General features: G+C 47.5%; 1 protein-coding gene across 1 annotated transcript in view; it reads right to left on the bottom strand.

The window, feature by feature from the left end:
- Positions 1–1,034: 1,034 nt before the first annotated feature.
- ulk2 (unc-51 like autophagy activating kinase 2) overlaps positions 1,035–22,951 on the bottom strand; it is a 57,580-nt gene continuing 35,663 nt past the window's right edge. The window contains exons 8-27 of the mRNA XM_056283011.1: positions 22,725–22,826; positions 22,578–22,636; positions 22,386–22,468; positions 22,196–22,246; positions 22,008–22,096; positions 21,366–21,534; positions 20,199–20,259; positions 14,973–15,122; positions 13,673–13,818; positions 13,500–13,583; positions 10,099–10,376; positions 9,783–9,964; positions 9,385–9,494; positions 9,032–9,169; positions 7,940–8,181; positions 7,579–7,757; positions 6,115–6,233; positions 4,080–4,237; positions 3,849–3,984; positions 1,035–3,428 (exon numbers count right to left, since the gene is read on the bottom strand). Of these exons, the coding sequence (XP_056138986.1) occupies positions 3,364–3,428; positions 3,849–3,984; positions 4,080–4,237; positions 6,115–6,233; positions 7,579–7,757; positions 7,940–8,181; positions 9,032–9,169; positions 9,385–9,494; positions 9,783–9,964; positions 10,099–10,376; positions 13,500–13,583; positions 13,673–13,818; positions 14,973–15,122; positions 20,199–20,259; positions 21,366–21,534; positions 22,008–22,096; positions 22,196–22,246; positions 22,386–22,468; positions 22,578–22,636; positions 22,725–22,826 (2,601 nt within the window). The 3' untranslated portion in view covers positions 1,035–3,363. The remainder of the gene's footprint in view (positions 3,429–3,848; positions 3,985–4,079; positions 4,238–6,114; positions 6,234–7,578; positions 7,758–7,939; positions 8,182–9,031; positions 9,170–9,384; positions 9,495–9,782; positions 9,965–10,098; positions 10,377–13,499; positions 13,584–13,672; positions 13,819–14,972; positions 15,123–20,198; positions 20,260–21,365; positions 21,535–22,007; positions 22,097–22,195; positions 22,247–22,385; positions 22,469–22,577; positions 22,637–22,724; positions 22,827–22,951) is intronic.

Consider the following 22,951-nt stretch of genomic DNA (forward strand, 5'->3'; position numbering starts at 1 on the left):
ATCCGCTGTGGCGCCCCCTAACTAGAGAAAGTAGTAGTAGTAGTAGAAGTAGTGTGTATGTATGTATGCAGGACGTCAGTCAAGAGTTTGATTTCCAGCAGTAGAACCGGATGGTTCTCATCCCTCTGCTCTGTTGGCACCTCCCAGAACTGATCTCAGCAGATTGAGAAATACACAGCACTGGCATGATAAAAGCGAACCTGAATGTAGTTGGACGTAGTTAAGAGGTAATCTGTCTACGTCTCTGTGCACTTTTCCATCAAGTTAAAATACGGTGGTATCTGGAATTCCATGTTTGGCCATCAAAACGAGGTGCCACCTTAGAGGCCTGTTCCTGCCAGCGCTGCTGCTGGACACCTGTATAGGCTGATGTGGTTTGCCAAAGAGCTTGCTGGCATGGAGGGCACGGGTGTTTTACCAGTTTAACTGCTTTGCTTTTCCTTGAATAAATCAGGGCGAACTGCTGCGGTAGTCAATTCATCCTAACACACAATCAAATTCACCAAAGTTTGCATCTCAAAGTCAGTCATGAGAGAGCCCACAATCACGTTAAGTTTGAGAATGCACTTTGGCTGGAAGCAATCATCGTATTTATTTGATTTATTTTGAGATACTTCATTGATCCCTGTGGGGAAATTCCTCTCTGCATGTAACCCTTCCTAGCTGGGCAGCTAGGGGCAGCTAGGGGTAGCTAGGGGCAGCTAGGGGCCGTGCAGCATGTGGGGACCAGCTCCAGGTGGTCTCGCCATGCCTCGGTCAGGGATACAGACAGGACTACTGACCCTAACATGCATGTCTTCTTGATGGTGGGGAAACCGGAGCACCCGGAGAAACCCACCACAGACACGGAGAGAACATCCAAACTCCACACAGAGGACGGCCTGGGATCGCCCCCAAGGTTGGGCAACCCCGGGGTTCGAACCCAGGACCTTCTTGCTGTGAGGCGACAGGACCAACCAGTGTGCCACCAATTCCTTTCAAGTACTGCTCTGTGCGATGATGATCATCAACAAATCCCTCATGGACAACACGGCTTCCATCTTGTCATTTTAATAATAAAGACTGCATCCGAGTTTCACGAAGAACCAGGAGCGATGCCCTCGGTGAGAAACACAAATATTATGCATCAATTTCCACTGAAAAATAGGTGCATGGAAACATTGCATCACATGACCAGTTCAGAGGGGGGGGGGGCTTGATGGACATCGGGGTTCTTAGAAATGCATTCGTATCAAGCTGGAGGAGCAAAAACACAGGGGTGCATACATTCAGATTCTTACAAGTTCTACTTACTGGGTATTGTACATACTTGCTACCCACACTTCATTGAAACAGTCCACATCTTTAGTCTTTACTCGTTTGTTCACAAACAAGACAGCACTGAGGAGCGCTGCCTACGTCTACAGGATGGACAGCGATGCATAACATTTCTCTGAGTGTACCTGCTGAGTTCCTCATGTTCGTCCCTCCTCCGCCACTCCGTGTGCAGTGAAAGGCTTTGGGTGGTGCACGGTGCTCGCCAGGAGACGGCGGAGGGGAAAACTCTGAGCCGGGTTTGTCCACAGTGCACCAACGAGCTGATGCATTTCCACACCACAGTTTAACCACACCTGTACACGGCAGCAAGAGACAGAGCACCTCCTTTGCCAACACCAACCATGTACCGCTGGCTTGTGCACACACACACACACACACACACACACACACACACACACCAGGTGAGTGTGCACACTGGCACACTCACAGACACGCACACTGTTGGGAGCACAGTGGGTGACGGAGGGAAGCAGAGGAGAACTGATCCAGTACCAGTTGAGACCTGCTGCACATCATCAAGGTGACTCTGTACAGAGTCGTGTAAAAAGAGTCGTGTGGGACGAGGAGGAGCCGCTGGGCGACACTTGGCCGCTCCTGCGGGGCCAGAACTGTTCGCCACCAAAGCCTCGGCAGCCCCACAACCACGTATCAAAGTTGTTTCCGTACATAAAAACTGTTGTGCTCTTTAATGGACAGGCAGGGCATCCGAACGGCATGACGGCATCTCGCACGATGCTCTCGCACAAACCCATTACACAATAAAAGTAAAAAAACACAACCCACATGCAGAACATACAAATATTTACAAGTTAAACATTTGTTCTTACAAATGAGCTACAAACAGATGAACTTAAAAAAGCTGTAGTTTAACTAGAGGAAGAAGAAACTTCTCAAGTAACTTGACTGGTTTTTACAGTTCAATCCATGGGGCTTCGATGTTCCCCTAACTAACCGTTTAGAAGTCCCATCCAGCGAAGGACCTGCACTCCTGCACCAGCCGCCACGTCAGTGCTGCAGGACGAGCAGCCGAGCCGTTACCCGTCTTCCGATTTACACCGCCTCCGACTTGCCCCATCCACACCCCAGCCGGCAGGAGGGCAGATCATGTGAACAGAGCAACGGACGCTCAGCCTGTACTCACAACAGCCCTGCGGTCAACAGACAGGTGGCCAACAAGCAGGCCGGAGCAGATTTAGTGCAGGCAGGCTTTGACGGGTGCTGGGAAAGACCAAACCCCGATCCCTTTTCACGGTGTGGGCGCGGGCGACAGCTCGGCGCCTTCACATTTCTACCGTCACCAGACACATGTGCCCCCCCCCCCGCCCACCGCCCCCCATAAAGTGCTTGAGCAAACAGCTGAGAACAAAACAACACCAAGTTGACAGTAATTACATATGTACAGGCTCTTTCCTCGCCAGGCTGACGTGTGTGGGGAATCGGTCTTACATAACAGGACGTTTCCTAAGTGAGTTCTTTAGATTATTTCCATTTCCATACTTGAGGTTTCTGTGAGAGCAGTAGAGACTACAACATCTGAAATCTTTTAAAGCAATAAATAAAAAAACAACACAAAACAGTCACTTCTCATCGTATGCTCACGACTTCAAAACGAGACAGTTTCCGAGGCAGCTGAAGTCTCGAGGCCCACAGGTCTGGTAAAAAAAATCAAATCCTGAAAGTTTGGCATTGTGTTTTATTTTGATCTGGCAGTTCAAAACGAGGGTAAAAAAATAAAAAGAACGCGTCCACATCTGGATCCAGCCTCGTTTCAGGATCCGTTGTCTTCTTTGGTTGTGACTTTGTGCATCAGCTGCTTTTAGCGATTCGGTCCGTGATGCCAGAAGTAATACTGACCGTGGTGCGGTGCCCCTCAGAAAACAGACAGACGCCACCCGAAGGAAAGTGCTACAAGACGGACAGCAGGCGTGTAGGGACGGTCTTTCATGAGTGGTCCCTCTGAGGAGGGTCGGGGTGGTACCATCACTGGGTACAGATGCTATGTATGGTTGAAGTTCTGTCCGTGTGTGTGTGTGTGTGTGTGGTGTGCTACTCGTACAGTGTGACAGTACAGTAGCAGAGGGCTGATATCCGCCGGTCGACACTTGCCTTGTCTGCAGGGAAAAGACAAACAAAACAATGGGGTGTTAACAAAGTCATTTACAACCTACATTTAAACTCCGCTTCCCCTCAGGGATGACTAAAGTGTTCTGATTCTGTTAGGTTCTACAAAACCCAACTGATCGAATATTTATTATTCATGTCACGCTCACTTAGTCAAACATGTTTGCTGAGCCTGATGGAAGAAGTAGAAAAATAAATTCTGGTAATCCTACATGTTGTGTTCACAGGAACTCGTTTCACTTTCTGGGACCCCTTTTGAATGGTCCCCCCACACCACCCCCCCACCATTTGAATGGTTCCCCCAACTCATCCTGTGAGCACCCCTCTCTGCCATGCTCAGGTGAGGCTATAACCTGCAGGAGAGGGAACGTCTGTAGCATGGGAGTGTGTCTGTGAGCATAAATACTCACACTTGGCCACATTCTCGATATCAGCAGGCTCCTGCAAGATCTTGGAGAGGCCCTCCAGTAGCATGGCGGCTTTGTTGTAGCGGTAGGCTATGTCCTCCGTCTGCTGGAACATCTCATCCAGAGCTGCTGACTGCACCTGACACACACACACACATCATGTGATTTGAGTTGTGCGATTTGATTTGAAAATAAGTACTCTGACGCGGGCCTGGCGGCCTGTCCAAGACGTACCATCTCTACTGCGTGGTTGTAGATGAGCTTCTCAGCCGTGACGCTGTTGATCTCATCTACGAAGCGTTGCTTGTCAGAGAAGAAGTGGTTGAGCTTATCCGTCAGCCGCCGACACAGCGAGATGCAGCTCTTATAGCGTTCGTTCAGATTCTTCACCACTAAAAGAGGAAGACTAAGGTTTACATTTTGTGGCGTTTGACTTGTTCCCCCCGCGGCCATCGGCCCCATTACCCCCATTACCCCCATCCCCGCTTCAGCCGCCTCATCGGTGGCTTCTGCATCCTCCACTTCCTGCTCTCTATGCTGGCAAGCGGAGCGCTTGTGTCTCACGTCCCTGCACTGAAAACACTTCCCACTACCTGAGCTTGCACACACTATTTTGGCTATGGGCTTAATGTAGCAGCTTTACATATTTATAATTCCTAAAAACTTCAGACTACAGACTCTGGATCGGTCGTGGATCAGTACAATATCCAATGAGTGAATTATATCAGTATCGGCACCCGATACCAATACCGGATCGGGAACCCGATACTGGATCGGTATTGGGTGGGTGGGAGAATATATGGATGAATTTTAATGCCGACTGTTAAACGCCCAGTAGGGCAATACTTCCATCCACCTCATATGCCGACTCCCTGTGAAGAGAGTGGCTGACATGTTCTCTGCTCCACACACACGAGGTTGCAGTGAAAATACTTCAGCAGCACCACCTGAACACTGCTGGCTGCGCACCACCTGAACACTGCTGGCTGTGACCAGGCTGCGCACCACCTAAACACTGCTGGCTGTGACCAGGCTGAGCACCAGCTGAACACTGCTGGCTATGACCAGGCTGAGCACCACCTGAACACTGCTGGCTGTGACCAGGCTGCGCACCACCTAAACACTGCTGGCTGTGACCAGGCTGCGCACCACCTAAACACTGCTGGCTGTGACCAGGCTGCGCACCACCTGAATACTGCTGGCTGTGACCAGGCTGCGCACCACCTGAATACTGCTGGCTGTGCACCACCTTAACACTGCTGGCTGTGACCAGGCTGCGCACCACCTGAATACTGCTGGCTGTGACCAGGCTGCGCACCACCTAAACACTGCTGGCTGTGACCAGGCTGCGCACCACCTGAACACTGCTGGCTGTGACCAGGCTGCGCACCACCTAAACACTGCTGGCTGTGACCAGGCTGCGCACCACCTAAACACTGCTGGCTGTGACCAGGCTGCGCACCACCTAAACACTGCTGGCTGTGACCAGGCTGCGCACCACCTGAATACTGCTGGCTGTGCACCACCTTAACACTGCTGGCTGTGACCAAGCTGAGCACCACCTGAACACTGCTGGCTGTGAACAGGCTGTGCACCACCTGAACACTGCTGGCTGTGACCAGGCTGTGCACCACCTGAACACTGCTGGCTGTGACCATGTGACCAGACTGCGCACCACCTGAACACTGCTGGCTGTGACCAGGCTGCGCACCACCTGAACACTGCTGGCTGTGCACCACCTTAACACTGCTGGCTGTGACCAGGCTGAGCACCACCTGAACACTGCTGGCTGTGACCAGGCTGCGCACCACCTGAACACTGCTGGCTGTGCACCACCTGAACACTGCTGGCTGTGACCAGGCTGAGCACCACCTTAACACTGCTGGCTGTGACCAGGCTGAGCACCACCTGAACACTGCTGGCTGTGACCAGGCTGAGCACCACCTGAACACTGCTGGCTGTGAACAGGCTGTGCACCACCTGAACACTGCTGGCTGTGACCAGGCTGCGCACCACCTGAACACTGCTGGCTGTGACCATGTGACCAGACTGCGCACCACCTCAACACTGCTGGCTGTGACCAGGCTGCACACCACCTGAACACTGCTGGCTGTGACCAGACTGCGCACCACCTGAACACTGCTGGCTGTGACCAGACTGCGCACCACCTGAACACCGCTGGCTGTGACCAGACTGCGCACCACCTGAACACTGCTGGCTGTGACCAGACTGTAGGGGTGGTGCACCACTTCCACCCGGATGTTCTTACCTTGCTTGACAGCAGTGGAAGGGTTGAGTTTGGCTGATTTAATCTGAGCCTTTGCCAGATGCAGGGAGGAGGCCAAGAGCTGAGCAGCCTTCATGTACAACACAAGCTGTTCCACCTGCCTGTGGGGGGCAGCAGAACTCCGTTAGATGAGGAGTAGAAAACTGCTTTTAGTTTGTTAAAACCGATTGGTGAAACATACAGTGTAGACACAGCACTTTTACTATGACCCCCCCACCCCCACCCCCACCCGTTTTGAACACATTTATATTCCTTTCTCATTTAAGTCTTAACCTCTGAAAGTACAATACATACTACAGGTCATGATAACTTAATAAATATTTCATTATCATAATGAAGAGTCCGATTCAGATGAGGTTTTGGGGAGCGAGATCGTGTGGCAGCGTCCCCTTGATGTTCCTCCACCTAACCTGCTGTTTCCATCCTCGCCACACGCTGTGTGGCAACTACACACATCTTAAAATTCTACACCCATGCTTGCCACAGCACTACAGTTTTGGTAATGACAAAAATTGCAATAATGTATAATGGTCTCTCGCTCACACACACACACACACACACACACACACACACACACACACACACACACACACACACACACACACACACACACACACAGATAACTCGGATACTTTCAAGACAGCTTCCAATGACTTGCAGGCTTTCTTGGCGTTATTTTTCAAAATTTTTAGATAACTCTTCAGACACTGAAAAAAAAAAAATCAGAACCAAAAGCAGAATACTTTATTCATCCCTGAGGGGAAACTGGGCAAATTCATCCATCTATCCATTATCTAGAACCACTTCATCCATTCAAGATTTCAGGGGGGCTGGAGATTATTGCAGCAGAATACTTTGTGATACTGGGCGATAATACATTCTGACTTGACCTTGACTCGACATTCTGACTTGACCTTGACTCGACATTGGGTGAAAGGCAGGGAGACACCCTGAAGGCTGCCAGTCCATTGCAGGAACCACACAATCACTCACAACATTCATACCTATGGTCATTTTAGAAACTCCAATTTATGATTTTTTTAATGCAAAAAAATGCAAAACAGCAAAAATCCTTACAGGTTTTGTGGTGCATATTTCCTCATTTTTACCCAGATGACTGACAGCATGTTTCCCATCAGTGAACAAAACTAAATTAAAGGAGCAAAGTAACCTCAGCTGAAAGAAATGCAAAAGGGAAAAAAGCCCATGGTCTGACTTTCCACCAAACTGCTGCTGGAAGTGAAGTGAAGATATGTCCAAAGTCTACAGTATCCACAAACACATATGTGACTACGCCATGTGTGATTCTCAATTTCCCCTTGGAGATAAATAAAGTATTCTGATTCTGATGATTCTGATTCTGATTCAGGCCCTAGATTCAAGTCTATAGCCATCATAGGCTCCAACCATTCATCTATTCCCCATTTGTTTTGTTTCCATCCTTACCCCCACTCCTTGCTCAGCTGGCTGATTTGGTCCACTACCACGCTCTCCTGGGGAGGGTAGAGGGAGGCGGCAGATACACCCAGGTCTGTCCCTCCGGCACGCACTGCTGCTATCTCCATTACACAGTCAGTGAAGGACAGCATCATCCGCAGGTGCATCAGGGTGTCTGTGTGCTCACGCTGCACCAAGACATACACAGATTACGACCTTGACTTGAATTTGATGTTTTACCTTTCATGCACCAATTATGATTTGAGTGCAGGCATTTTTCCTGCATAGATCCAAGCTTTTCAGCTGTTCAGTACATATCGTTTTCATATCGTCATTCTCTAACACTGTTCTCTCTCCCTCCCTCCCTCACCTCCATTAGAGTCTCCTCAGGCAGCTCAGGGGCTTCAAATGTGATGAAGCCATCCAGGCTGGGGGGCGAGGTGCCGTAGGGGACGTAGCGCAGACTGCTTGGGCCCGCCTCTGCCGCTGGACACGACTGGCCGCCCCCAGAGCTTCCTGGAGGGGAAGTGCCAATGGCCATTCCAGGAGGAGAACCAACATATACCCGGCCACTGGTGGAGCACAGGGAGCCTGCTGAACTGTTAGAACCCACTAAAGGAGACGAAAGGGTGAGGGAAAAAAACAAAAGGAGACAAAAACAGTTTTTCATCTCGACTTTGGAGTCTTCTGAAATATTTACGCAGTATTTATGCATTGTACCATTTGCTTTGAATAGCTCAAGCAGTGTGCAGTGTACAGAACAGCATATCCCTCTTAGCGGTGAGATAGCTACAGTCATTGCCATATTAATACCAAGCTACAGTAAGTTTTTTTTTTCTCCCCCAATTGTACCTGGCCAATTACCCCACTCTTCCGAGCTGTCCCGGTCTCTGCTCCACCCTCTCTGCCGATCCGGGGAGGGCTGCAGACTACCACATGCCTCCTCCCATACATGTGGAGTCACCAGCCGCTTCTTTTCACCTGACAGTGAGGAGTTTCACCAGGGGGACGTAGCATGTGGGAGGACCACGCTATTCCCCCCAGTTCCCCCTCCCCCCCAATCAGGCGCCCCGACTGACCAGAGGAGGTGCTAGTGCAGCGACCAGGACACACACCCACATCCAGCTTCCCATCCGCAGACACGGAGAATTGTCTCTGTAGGGACGCCCGACCAAGCCGGAGCTAACATGGGGATTTGAACCAGGATCCCTGTGTTGGTAGGCAACAGAAGAGACCGCCACGCTACCCGGATGCCCAGCAGTAAGTTTGTTGAATACATACACTTTGATCTATTGTGCACCTAAGTTAGGAAGAAAGCTACTGGCAGCTAAGGGCAATCAAGTTGAGAGGTGTTTTTATATGGAACCTATATGGGGGTCTTTTAGAAGCCTAAATTGGTGTTGCAGGTAACTTTGTCTGTCAGGCTTAGCTGTTGCCCCTCAGCGGGAACAGCAAGTCTCACCTGAGGTGGTGCGTGGCCGGGTACCAAGGTGACTACAGGTTGGAGGTGTGCTGCTGTTAGGGGGTGAACCCACAGTGAAAAGGACCGTCCGGGGGCTTGCTGCCCCACCATGAGCCAGCCCACCTGGACCTGCAGGAGCTTGGGGAGGGAGAGGACATCGTCGTTCAATATTCATAGCTTTCTCTTTATCACAGATAGTGCCTCTCTGCAGTACTCATACAGGGTGAAAATACTTCAGTGTAGACTTGTGATCAAAGAACATTTGATAGCTATTTTTGTCATCTAATAATTGTGATTTTTTTTTTGGTATATAGAGGAAGTTCAATACAGAGAGTGTGTCTATAGAAATGTACCGGTGTCCATGGGTCGCTCTGTGTTCAAACTGTCATTGCTGCCCTGATAGGGTTGTCCACCAAGAGTGATTCTGATTGGTTGCTCAGACAGACGGCCAGTGCTGACAGACCTGTGTAGAAAACATGGCAGCCATTTAGCAGCAGATATGCTGAGAAAACATGCTCAGTGAATAAGGCAGTGGGAAGGTGGAGGCAGCACAGAGGACATGAACACAGATGGTGAGACAGAATCGCGAGAAAAAAGGAAGAGAAAAACAGAACAACAGAGTGTGTGATACTGATGTAAGGATGAGAAGCTCAGACAGGAAAGGAGACTAATATAGGCTACACTGCTGGAAGACACCAAGAGACAAACTGCGATCACTAGCTGTTTCGGTCATTGTCCACAAATGCCCCACCTGCCAAAAGTGGTTCTACTGGCTTCAGGGGCACTCTGGCGCCCACTGGGGTAGGGACTGCAATGGTGTGCACAGATATCCCGGGCATCTGCAAGTGTCTTGGTGGGCGTAGGGCTGTCTGCCAGTGCCATCAAGTTACAAGATGCCTGCGTCTTGGGGATTTTGAAAGGTGCAGAAATGGTCTGAAGAAAAAAAATAAATTTAAAAACCAATTTGTTATTCTTTTTCGTCTGTGAAAATGATTGGATAACTTTGAAATTATTCTAAATTCCTCGAAGTTTATTAATTATCTTCACATGACTTAATGACACTCTACCTTGGTGGGTGAGCCAATGATAGTGGGCAGTGGGGACTTCTGGAGCCAATCGGAGGTGCGAGGAGATGAGCCCAGGTGTTTGGTCGGGGACGTGCCAAGGTTGGCAGGTCTGCCCAGCTGCGGAGAGTGGCTGGAGGAGGGGTAATTAGAAGACGAGGTAGGCTGCAGAGGGTCTGACAGCTGCTTATGGAGCTTCTGCCTGGTCTGGTAGATCTCGGTCTGATTGGTGGTGCTCTGCAGCCGGGCCCCAAGCAGATGGGATGATGGGACAGGGGAGCCTGGTGGGTGGAAAAACAATGGGAAACAGACTGAGTGTGGACCAGTTTGCCCAAAGAATATGCTCTGTAAATTGCAGTTCTGGACAGTCATTGGATCAAATACCCAACACATCGGACCAAGATATGATGTAAGACCTTAACTCTTAAAATGTAGTTCATGTCCACAAACAGGCATTAAGAGAGATGGCATGAAGCCATTTTGTTCTGAGTGTTTAAAAGGTACAATGAGTAGGATTTGTCAGTTGTGGTTTGTAAACATAAAATTGAAAGTTGGCCCATTCTCCCCGGCTCAAAGAAACCAGACCACAGTTGCCAGAGCACATCCCAATGTACAGGCCAACTCCACATTGCTCTTCATTCCCATCTTTTCCTTCAGTGCTCACCAGTAGGTGAAAGCCAACCCCAAATCACTCTCATTTTGGAACGAGCTTTGTCCGCTTGGCATTTCGCCTCGCTATATTTGCTTCTTTTTTTTTCAGTGCTGTGTCCACCATTGCCGTAGCTTCCTCTTGGATGTGTGCTTACGATCTGGCACCTGGTCGCTAGGTTTTTACAGTTCCTCCCTCACACCCTGCACACTTTTATTGCCTGGGGGCTACACACCTACTGTCCAAAGCAGTGTTTCCCAACCCAGTCCTCAAGGACCCCCTATCCTGCAGATTTTCATTGTAACCCTGCATAGGTAGCCCTGCTTGTACTTACTCAACCAATCATACCACTTAATAATGCAAGGTGGGCACATTCTGACATAATCCGTTGCTGATTGGTTGAATAACCACAAACAGGTATCTATTCAGGGCTGCAAAGAAAATCTGCAGGATAGGGGGTCCTTGAGGACTGGGTTGGGAAACACTGGTCCAAAGGTTAACGCCTAGAAATGTCCAGAACACAGTAAAATAAGAAAATACAGACAGAGGACAGAGTCTCTGCAGATAGACACCACAACACACGTCTAGTGGGGCATACGTGATGATTTGGAGCAGGAGTGGGCAATCTTATCCAGAAAGGGCCAGTGTGGGTGAAGGCTTTTGTTCCAACCAAGCAGTTACACACCCGTGTCTCCTAATCAAGTTCCTCAGCAAAGACTCTACTGGTTGATTAGGGGGATCAGCTGTGTAACTGCTTGGTTGGAACAAAAACCTTCACCCACACCGGCCCTTTCTGGATAAGACTGGCCACCTCTGATTTAAAGGGATTACTTTTGTATGAGTCTACTACTACTACTACTACTACTATGCTGCTCCCGTTAGGGGGCGCTACAGCGGATCATCCATTTCCATCTCTTCCTGTCCTCTGAATCTTCCTCTGTCATGCCAGCTACCTACATGCCCTCCCTCACCACATCCTTAAACCTCCTTTTTGGCCTTCCTCCTTTTTTCTCTTGCCTGGCAGCTCCATATTCAGCATCCTTCTTCCTATTTACCCAGCATCCATCCTCCGTACATGTTCAAACCATCTCAATCTTGCCTCTCTTGCTTTGTCTCCAAACCGTCCAACCTGAGCTGTCCCTCTAATATACTCGCTCCTAATCCTGTCCTTCTTCATCACTCCCAGTGAAAATCTTATCATCTTCATCTCTGCCACCTCCAGCTCCACCTCCTGTCTTTTCATCAGTGTCACTGTCTCCAAACCATACAACATAGCTGGTCTCACTACCATCTTGTAAACCTTCCCTTTAACTCTTGCTGGTACCCTTCTGTCACACATCACTCCTGACACTCTTCTCCACCCACTCCACCCTGCCTGCACTCTCTTCTTCACCTCTCTTCTGCACTCCCCGTTACTTTGGACAGTTGACCCCAAGCATTTAAACTCATCCACCTTCGTCACCTCCACTCCTTGCATCCTCACCATTCCACTGTCCTCCCTCTCATTCACGCATATGTATTCCGTCTTGCTCCTACTGACTTTCATTCCTCTTCTCTCCAGTGCATACCTCCACCTCTCCAGGCTCTCCTCAACCTGCACCCTACTCTCGCTACAGATCACCGTCCATGGAGACGCCTGTTTGATCTCATCCGTCAACCTGTCCATCACCACTGCAAACAAGAAAGGGCTCAGAGCCGATCCTTGATGTAATCCCACCTCCACCTTGAACCCATCTGTCATTCCAACCATACACCTCACCACTGTCACACTTCCCTCATACATATCCTGCACCACTCCTACATACTCCTCTGTCACCCCTGACTTCCTCATACAATACCACACCTCCTCTCTTGCCACCATCATATATGTACTCTAAATCCACAAAGATACAATGTAATTCCTTCTGGCCTTCTCCATGCTTCTCCATCAACATTCTCAAAGCAAACATCTCATCTGTAGTGCTCTTTCCTGGCATGAAACCATACCATTACTTTTTTATGAGTCTATACATTGTTTTTTTTAAGGAAACTCCTGCTCACGCTGCCTTTAAAAGAACTACTCCCTTTGCACAAGAAAATAACATGGCTCTACTCTCTTTCACCACTAGGCGGACCCTTAGGCTACAAACAAGTTTTCATTCCTCTGCGAAAACAGCAGAAAATGCCAACAACAGCAAAAGACACCCCTTGCCCCATAATTCTTGCTCTTTTACAGAATTACACCCGAGCCCACTGAAATAAAGGACTGTTAATTTTCTTAACAGTTTGCCTCTTAACGTCTTCACGCCATAACACCTGCACGTCTGTGTCCCTGGGATTACAAACTTTTCTGGCCAAGCTGGCTTTTCACAGCATGACAATGTATAATGTCAGTGTATTTGTTTGTGTAATTGTGCGGATGTATGCAGTCTTTCATAGAACACCAATGGTGTTTAAAAAACCTTGACTCAATGTCAACAATAAACTGCTGACAAAGAAAGAAAGGAGAACAGGGAACAAAAACAACTGGCTAGCTAAAAGAAACTTCATCGTCTATGCACAGCCATTGTGTGGCACCTTTACATATGAAAAAACATGTTAGCACTACATTTTTAGAACTGCTTCAGATATGAGTTAACAGATTAATCTAAGTCGGCAAAGACTGATGTGAGCATGAAAAGGACTATCCTGTTTATCACCCTCAGCAGTGACAGTGCAGGATAACCTCTTATCACGATTATCTGGAGTGCAACCATTGCCCTACTGGTGTCCTCACCTCCTGAGGAGCTCCGGCTGCGAGACTCATGAGCCTGGGAGTGTCCACAGCAACAGTGACCCAGTTGCTCAGGGATTGTGCCCACTGTAAATGACAAATATGTTTAGTTTCAGGTTCAACTAACAATTTACATAGTTCTTACTCTATGGTGATATGTTGGAGCACGTCTGTACCAAGGGGGGAGGGAGAGTAGGGACGAGAACTGCCAGTGGAGAGACGTCTGCCCACCATCTGAGGCATGTCCGCAGAGCTTGGGGACCCTGATCCTGCCTTTGGAAAGCCCATGGGACTAGTATTGGAGCGCCTTACGGTGCTAGACCTGGACAACATATGCAAATTACAAGAACATAAAAACATGTTATCCCAATATTTTACAGTCTGTGGGATGGGAACTTGACGTTTCATTTTCGACAATGGACTGCTGTCTTTAAGCAATTAAAATAAAGAATAAAACATCACTAGCCGGATAACTACAAAATGTTTTTTTCTGCTTTACCTAATTTCAGCCATCTTCAGAAGATGTTATTTGATTGCACAGACATCATGCAGGTGTAAGACCTAGAAAACCTGGGGATAGTAACCCAGTCTTGTCATGTAGAAAGTACGTAGGATGACCAGGAAGAAATCCCCATAGGGTATGGTTCCCTCATCACTTTCTAGAGTCCCATTGACAGAACACTTAAGAGTAGCCCATTAAGAAGGACCTCTGCTAGGTCAAAGGGAACAGGCATCCAGGTAAATGGGGCAGATGGAGAATGAAGGCTAATTCTGAATATGCCAGCTGTCCAAGTCTTGAGGCCAATGGTGTGGCTGAGGAAACCCTGAGGTAAAAAAACATGCTACTCTTTAATGCTAAGCTAACTCTTAACAGCCATGGACAGCTGGGGATGGGATTAAGTGCCAGTAAACATGCACACATAGATGCCAAAAAAGAGAGAAAGAAAACCAACAATTATGTTTGCGATGCCAAGAACAAAGGTAAAAATGGCCACTTACCATATTAGCTACACATTAGCTTAACAACACACAGGGGCTAACACTCCTGTTTTCTTCAAACAACTTTCTGTTAATAGGGAACCATAACACAACTAATCCCCCAGCAAAAGGAGATGTCTCCCACCCCTGGTTCCCATCTGCTCCTTAACACAAATCCCTCCCCAACAAACACCACCAGTGACCGACTGGCAGTTCATGAGATTTACCAGCCTCTCTGATTCTGATTCTCTCTGCTGATGCAACCTTATTGAAACGTCCTGGATGGTGAAAAACCATCAGTGTTTTCATATGCCAACTTTAAAATTCTCTCTTAAATACTAGATAGGATATGTCAAACTGCTAAAGATGAGGCAGTTAATTGACACAAGTGATAAAAAGCCTGCTTAAGACTTTAGCTACACCAAAGTTGTATCTTAGTTATATGTTTGTTATACCTGAGCCCATTTCCCTCATCGCCCCCAGCAGAGGGCCTCTTACCTGGGAGAGCCGTAGAGTGTGGTTGTGGGGCTGCTGGAGAGATTCTGTTTGATGCGTTGGTAGTTGCGCACCTGGGTGGGCACAGGGATAGGGGTTGTCTCTGCCCGTGGTGAAACCATGGGTGTCTGTCCTGAAGAAGGTTGCTGCTGACTAGGGGAGAAAAAGGGGGATAAGAGCACTGTCAGCAAGTCCTGCATGGGCTGCTTCCTCCAAATTTGCACCACGTCGTTTGGGGTGTCAACACCCATGGAAATACGGTATTCCCAAAATCCGACCAGTTCCTAATACTACTTGTAAGGTGGGAGAAAATCAGCCAGGCCCAAGAGTTCGGACTACAAGTTTCTTTACCCCTGAAGTCTTTGTTTTAGTGAGACGCCAGGTTCAGAAAGAGTTTAGCCCTGCTGATAGGGGGCAGGCCCAGCTAAAAATGGGCCAGGACCCAGTGTAAACACACAACAGGAGCAACCAATGAGCTACCAGTTACTCTTGACAAGGCGGAGCTAAGAGTGTTCCTCCAATGGTTGTGCTCTGTGGGCTGGTCAATGGCACGTGCTGGGCGGGCCCGTGTATGAAACATACACAAAGGGGTAGCAAAAAAGGTGGAGTTCATCTGTATTGTTTTACCAGTCCAATAGAGACAAAGTGTTCTTGAGCATTAAGCCATGACTTGGTCAGCCGAAGGGATTTATTTACATGTCCAGTAAATATGGAAAGAGGAAGGGGGCGGTAACACTGGTACAGAAAGCGCTGGTTGAGAACCAGTGTTATGTAATCAGCTCCAGCAAGGGAAGGTTCAGGGAAGAGAGAACACAGCACACCATACACGTGAGATACACAAGTCAGTACACATACATGCCCGCACAAAGAGCCGCAAAGGGCTTTCTTTGTTTGATTTGTGTGACCCAGAGTGGCAAATGTGAACACATCTTGCTGTTCACAAAACAGCAACTGACGAGCATTAAAGATGAGGGCGAAAGTATTTGAAAAAGTAAACAGAGGAGGCACGAGACTTTCCCCTGTTGTGCAAAAACCTCTTTGGAATCACACCAAGGTTTACCAGTGGGATTGTTGTATGTTGTCCTCACTTTACAAAAGACAGTCTGGAGACAGTCTGTTGTCCTCGCTTTACAAAAGACAGTCTGGAGACAGTCTGTTGTCCTGACTTTACAAAAGACAGTCTGGAGACAGTCAGTTGTCCTCGCTTTACAAAAGACAGTCTGGAGACAGTCTGTTGTCCTGGCTTTACAAAAGACAGTCAGTTGTCCTGACTTTACAAAAGACAGTCTGGAGACAGTCAGTTGTCCTGACTTTACAAAAGACAGTCTGGAGACAGTCTGTTGTCCTCGCTTTACAAAAGACAGTCTGGAGACAGTCTGTTGTCCTGGCTTTACAAAAGACAGTCTGGAGACAGTCTGTTGTCCTGGCTTTACAAAAGACAGTCAGTTGTCCTGACTTTACAAAAGACAGTCTGGAGACAGTCAGTTGTCCTGACTTTACAAAAGACAGTCTGGAGACAGTCTGTTGTCCTCGCTTTACAACACAGTCTGGAGACAGTCTGTTGTCCTCGCTTTACAAAAGACCGTTTGGAGACAGTCTGTTGTCCTCGCTTTACAAAAGACAGTCTGGAGACAGTCTGTTGTCCTGACTTTACAAAAGACAGTCTGGAGACAGTCTGTTGTCCTCGCTTTACAAAAGACAGTCTGGAGACAGTCTGTTGTCCTCGCTTTACAAAAGACCGTTTGGAGACAGTCAGTTGTCCTCGCTTTACAAAAGACAGTCTGGAGACAGTCTGTTGTCCTGACTTTACAAAAGACAGTCTGGAGACAGTCTGTTGTCCTCGCTTTACAAAAGACAGTCTGGAGACAGTCTGTTGTCCTCGCTTTACAACACAGTCTGGAGACAGTCTGTTGTCCTCGCTTTACAAAAGACAGTCTGGAGACAGTCTGTTGTCCTGACTTTACAAAAGACAGTCTGGAGACAGTCTGTTGTCCTGACTTTACAAAAGACAGTCTGGAGACAGTCTGTTGTCCTCGCTTTACAAAAGACAGTCTGGAGACAGTCTGTTGTCCTCGCTTTACAAAAGACAGTCTGGAGACAGTCTGTTGTCCTGACTTTACAAAAGACAGTCTGGAGACAGTCTGTTGTCCAAGACTACAAGTCAAGGGAAAGAAAACAGAGGCTGAGATAGAAAAATAAAGAATCTTCACGACAGGCCCATTTGTCTCAACAAGTGCATCATGGGGGGCTTTCTCTTTTGTTGTGTCTTAAGAATCCCTCCATGTCTTTTTTGCCCTGGTTTCTTGCTCTGCTGTGCCTTGCTGCCCCCTCATTCATTGTCACCAGCTGCAGTTTCCCTTTCTTGCCAGTCCCCCCAGATACGTTTTACTAGTTTCTTTCTTTCTTTCTGGTTCCAAACGTCCTTTTTTTCACTCCCCGCTTTCTCATCCCCCCCATCCTATCTCCTTAGTTCCTTTGCTCTGTCAGTTTTTCTCTCTCCCCCTCCCTCTCCTTCCTCTCAGCTGCTCGTTCTGCTCTTCCTCTCCCACTCTAATCGATTAGGGACACAGTGTGAGGAGGATAAACAAGTTGCCGGGGAAGCGGGGCTGGGACAAGGCTGTGATTCACAGGAACTCTGTGTGGCTGCGAGTGTTGTCTGTGTGCAGTCACAGTACTGAAGAAGAGGGGCATGACCGCACTGGCATCGCTGATATGTCGCCAACGACCACACATGCCAACTTATTTACACGACTGGCACAAAAATGGCTAAAACTGGGAAAGTTATAAAGGGGATGGAGAAGAGTCAAAGAAAGGGATGAGCAATTTGGAGGGGAGTGACAGAAGAGAGTGAAACCACCACGGAGGCGGAGGAAGGGGTAGAGAGAGCTACAGGAAAAGAAAAAAAGAACAAACAGCCTTGCTTGAGGCTGTGTAAGAACAGAGAGGGAGAAAGGGAGGGAGGTGAATATAGTGGCTGGCTGTAGGATATTCTGGAAGGGGGACGGGGGAAGGAATGAGGGACACTGAAAGACGGAAAATGAACACGAGTGCCATGGTAATGTGACTCATGACGGGCACGTGTGTCTTATCATAGGCTGCCGAGGCACAGACCAAAATAACGGCAACAACATCGTGCGTTCAGCTATTTTTACCCCCCAGACCTCAACGAATCAGCTGTCTTTTGTTTTTCAGTAAAGAACCACCTTGTTACTTATTAATCACGCTCAGAGAACTCACTCCCAGCTGGCCAAGCATGAAGAACACTGTGGCTCAGTTACGAAACCTAAAAACCAGCCGGAAGAAGCTGTTTTGCAAACAATGACAAAGATATAAATAGCATGATGAGTGATGAGACGAGGGGAGGCCATTTTCACTGACATGCACAAAGCCAGACACAAACACCAGACAGTTAACACACGTGCATCTACGCAGATCAGCCAAATGGAGCAGACAGCACCTATTAGCAGAGGGTAAGTCACAGCTGAAAAGACTGGCTGACTACTGACAAGACACACACACACACACACACACACACACACACACACACACACACACACACACACACACAGACCGACAGGCACATATGTTAGATACCATACCTGACTTCTAAACATCAAGTAATCTGTGTTCATGCCCAATGACCTGTTGTCCACTAGCTAGCTATGGGTGGAACTACAGGGTTTATGTTCTAATGACGCTCCGACCAGAGAACGGCCAGGGGTCCCTCGCACCGCCGGCAAAGCCAACACATCCACTTCCCACCCACTCCGATTCTGTCACCACTTACTGGAAATCAATCCTTTCTCTAAAAAAAACAAAAAACAGGTCTCGTCACCGATACGTCTGTATTTCTGATGTCAGACAACTGTACGGCTGCCTAAGTTACTTTATTAGGAATCACAAAATGCTATTTGGTCAAACAATTTAGACAGTAAACTCAGTAAAATGTACACGACAATGAAGAACATTTCTTCAAACTCAGTGACCATATGTCCAATAACCATAAAGTTTAGAATGGTAAACTCACCACATACACTCAAAAAGGTAGACCTCTTTCATCCATTATCCGAACCGCTTATCCTGCTCTCGGGGTCGCACAACCCAGTTACTGCAGCATCTGGTTCAAAAGACCCGGGTCAACTTTTATACATGGCATAGGTGGTAACAGTGGATGTTACACCCTTTGAAAGTTTTTCTTCTTCTTTTCCCCTTTTTCTCCCTAACTGTATCCAGCCAACTACCCCACTCTTCCGAGCCATCCTGGTCTCTGCTCCACCCCCTCTGCCGAGCCGGGGAAGGCTGCAGACTACCACATGCCTCCTCCCATACATGTGGAGTCACAGGCTGCTTCTTTTCACCTGACAGTGAGGAGTTTCACCAGGGGGACGTAGCGCGTGGGAGGATCACTCTATCCCCCCCGCCCCATTTCCCCTCCCCCCTGAACAGGCGCCCAAACCGACCAGAGGAGGCCCTAGTGCAGCAACCAGGACACACACCCATCCAGCTTCCCACTCACAGACACGGCCAATTGTGTCTGTAGGGACACCTGACCAAGCCGGAGGTAACATGGGGACTCGAACAGGCGATCCCCATGTTGGTAGGCAACGAAATAGACTGCTAAGCCACTCAGATGCTCTTCTCCCTCAAGTTTATGACTATTTTTGACCCATAAATAGCAAAGATGTTACAAAACCTAAAAGGGATCTGCAAACCAAACTGTAATATTAATGGCCCAGTTGAAACCAGATGGTCACCAGTTTGAGCAGAAAACTGGTGATAACGTAACAGCCTTTCAATTCCGTATATATACTATATAATACCAACAACACAACGTCTGTCAAAAAAAGATACAAGATTTTCCATCTGACCTTCCAACGTATATTGTTTCTACCCTTCTGGAGCTACTCCATCGTAATGGTACAAATCTATGCTCCACTTGGGTACTCCTGTCCATTCAGTAATTGGCGCTTCTTGTTCAGGAATGTGTGGGTGAACCTGGATATTTATAAGAGGTGGGTTCATAACTTAAGTTCATTGATACAGGAGGAGTTATTTTGCAAACAAGAATAAAAACCCCTAAGCTTAAACAGGTGACAGAAACAAACCAGATGGAGTAGACATCTCTCATTTGACCATATCTTTTAATTGGTTGGGAAGGTTTAGGGAAAGATTAATGTGCAAGTTTTAAAATCAACTTGAGTCATAATAAGCAGCATTTAAGAAACTGACCCTCCACACATGAGGAACTCGCTGGATGGCCGACGGCTCACCGGTCCAATTGACTGGTCATCTGTAGAAGAGCAGGGAGATAAAGATAAAAATGTGATGTTCTGTCTAAGAAGACTATACTGATAGACAACATATTTTATTCAACACTAAACATGCCACCTGCCAAGTTTTCTAGTTTATTTCCAGTTTTCTTTTCTTTTTTTCCCCAAGCTTCCGAGTGGAGAACTAGCAGCAGGACTTTAACACGTGTGCAGAACACCACAGCTGGAGTATGAGGGCTGACTGTAGCAGTCTAGAGGATATGTTCTCTGTGCCTCCTGTTTACCACGTGTTATAATTACAGTTACTCGATGGAATGAATCCGCTCAATGCCTTTGGCTGACAGGTGTCCAATTTATATTCCTTTATATCACTCAAGTTCTGTATATGTGTGTGTGTGTGTGTTTGTGAGTGAGTTTGCAAATGTATCACATGGAACTGTGAGTTAGCTTAAGAACATTGTCTTCCAGCCCCCTTTGTTTTCAATAAAGTAAGTGTACATGTCTATCTTACTGGGTTCTACACATGTTAATGTGTTACTGGATATTTAGGCACTACACAAATAACACAATATTTAATGTTGTGTGCATTAACAGCATATGAGTATCCCTGTTAGTGATTATGACATCTAATTATAACGGAACCACCCATAGTTTGATATTCACTCAGAGCCCCATATGTTATTTACAGGAAAACAATAAAGCCAAAGATGAATTGATATTTTTTTTTAAAAATATTTTTGCCATAGTAACTAATTTTTGTGTTTGCCCCTGCTGCCAAGTAAGGCTGCATTCAGTGCATGCCGCAGGGGGTTTAGCAAAAAAAAATAAAAATGCAACGGCATCCAGCAAGAAAGTTGAAACAGATTCAACTTTTGCCTGAACACAACCCAACGTCCTGCTGCGGTGGCCAATCACATAAGCCGGCGACCAGACTGAAGATTCCCATGTGAGCCATGATCGCTGCAATGGCCCATCGTGGTGACCACTGATCACAACGGGCCATGTAGTGTTACGCCCATACAGCCGCACACCGCTGTGGCCAGGCACCGCATTGCCTGAGTCTGTGTGAATGCGGCCTAAATGTAAAGAAATATATGTGTTTGTGTGTGTTTGTATATCTACTCACAGCTCTCAGTGGGCAGGTGGGGAACCAGGACAAAGTCATCTGTGTCGCAAGATGAGTTCTTACTGCTGGTACTGCCTGCAGACTCTTTAGACAGCTGCAGGTAGTTGGGTGGGCCCAGAGGGGGAGACGACAGACCATCCTCTGCTAATGTCTGCATATCAGGGAGTGACTAGAGGGGCACACATGTATGCATGCATGCGTGTGTGTGTAGAGTAGTTAACAGATTGAGAGGGAGGAAAGAAGTGAGGGGGAGGAGAAGAAGAGGGATTAAGTTCTTGTGGGGTTGCTGGATGATGCAATTAAGGCTCTAGACGGGGCAGAGCTGACTGTCAAACTAATGTAATCACATCGCTCCAGAGAAACAGGACATCCTGGGAAACTCACTTATACTTTCCCACAGCTGTTGTACAATGCCAGTGTGAACACTGTTCTGGGGTGTGTTGGAGGATGTTAAAACTAGTAGAATCAGTAGACGAGTGGTGATCGAGCCATATTTTACATTCTGCTCACAAAATACATAGATAATATTCACAACATCAGGTTTTTCAAGGCATATCAAATACTTAAACCGAGTCACAGGCATAGAAAGACAGATCTTGGTATACTGCACAGAGAAGTACTATCTGGAAATGCTGAACTCACAGGTGGAGAGTTGTAGTGGATGCACGGCGAGTTGCTACAGGCAGTGTCTGCCACAACACTGGGGGCACTGGGGACTGGTACAGGACAAGCTGATCCCAAATAAAAACAGTTTTTAGATGCCGAAATGATTAAGTGTTGTCCAGTATGTATTCAGTTGCCACTCTCGTGAACATGATTACTCAACTTACATTTCTTAATGGTGGACAGCGGCTCCAGGAAAGGATGGCTGAAAAACGTATCTGCACAGGTCGGGTGGAGGAGTTAGTCATTAATGAGCAGAAATATTGTAATCATAAAGTTAACTGGAGACATGTCTCATAAACCCAATCCATTACATGACCACGTCCTTTATATAAACCACGTGATCATGGCACTCACCGAAGTCCATTCTGTCCTTTTGGTTCCTCTGCAGCAGCCCCAGCAAAAGGTCACTGAGTTGTGGCGATGTCTCTCTTGGGATACTGAGGAACACAGGCAAAGAACATCATAACACTGTTTCAAACATCAAGATGAAAAGAGTGACTCTTGAAAAGATCCCTTATTTAAAAGGCAAGATGTTGTGTAGCTTACACTGGCTGTAGATTTGTATTCTTCTCGTAGAACATCCTCAAGTCCTGAGGACTGCTGGCCTATAAAGATATAAATATAGTGATGAGATGCATGCACGGACACACACACACGTACACTTACACCTTTCCTTCTGTGTACCATACCAACCTGGAAAGGAGGCTTGCCAACAAGACACTGATAGATGACTGTCCCTATGCTCCACAGGTCAGCCTTAGCATCATAGCTCTGGGACATGATGACCTCTGGAGCCTATGATGAGAGGGGAATTATATAAAAAAAAGACAGAAAATGTCCCACACCACTAAATAAGGTACGATGTCATTTGAGAAGACACACCAACTGCAATTCTAGAGACACACAACATATAAACTCAA

This window comes from Lampris incognitus, chromosome 7 (assembly GCF_029633865.1).
Source record: "Lampris incognitus isolate fLamInc1 chromosome 7, fLamInc1.hap2, whole genome shotgun sequence".
Classification (NCBI taxonomy): domain Eukaryota; kingdom Metazoa; phylum Chordata; class Actinopteri; order Lampriformes; family Lampridae; genus Lampris; species Lampris incognitus.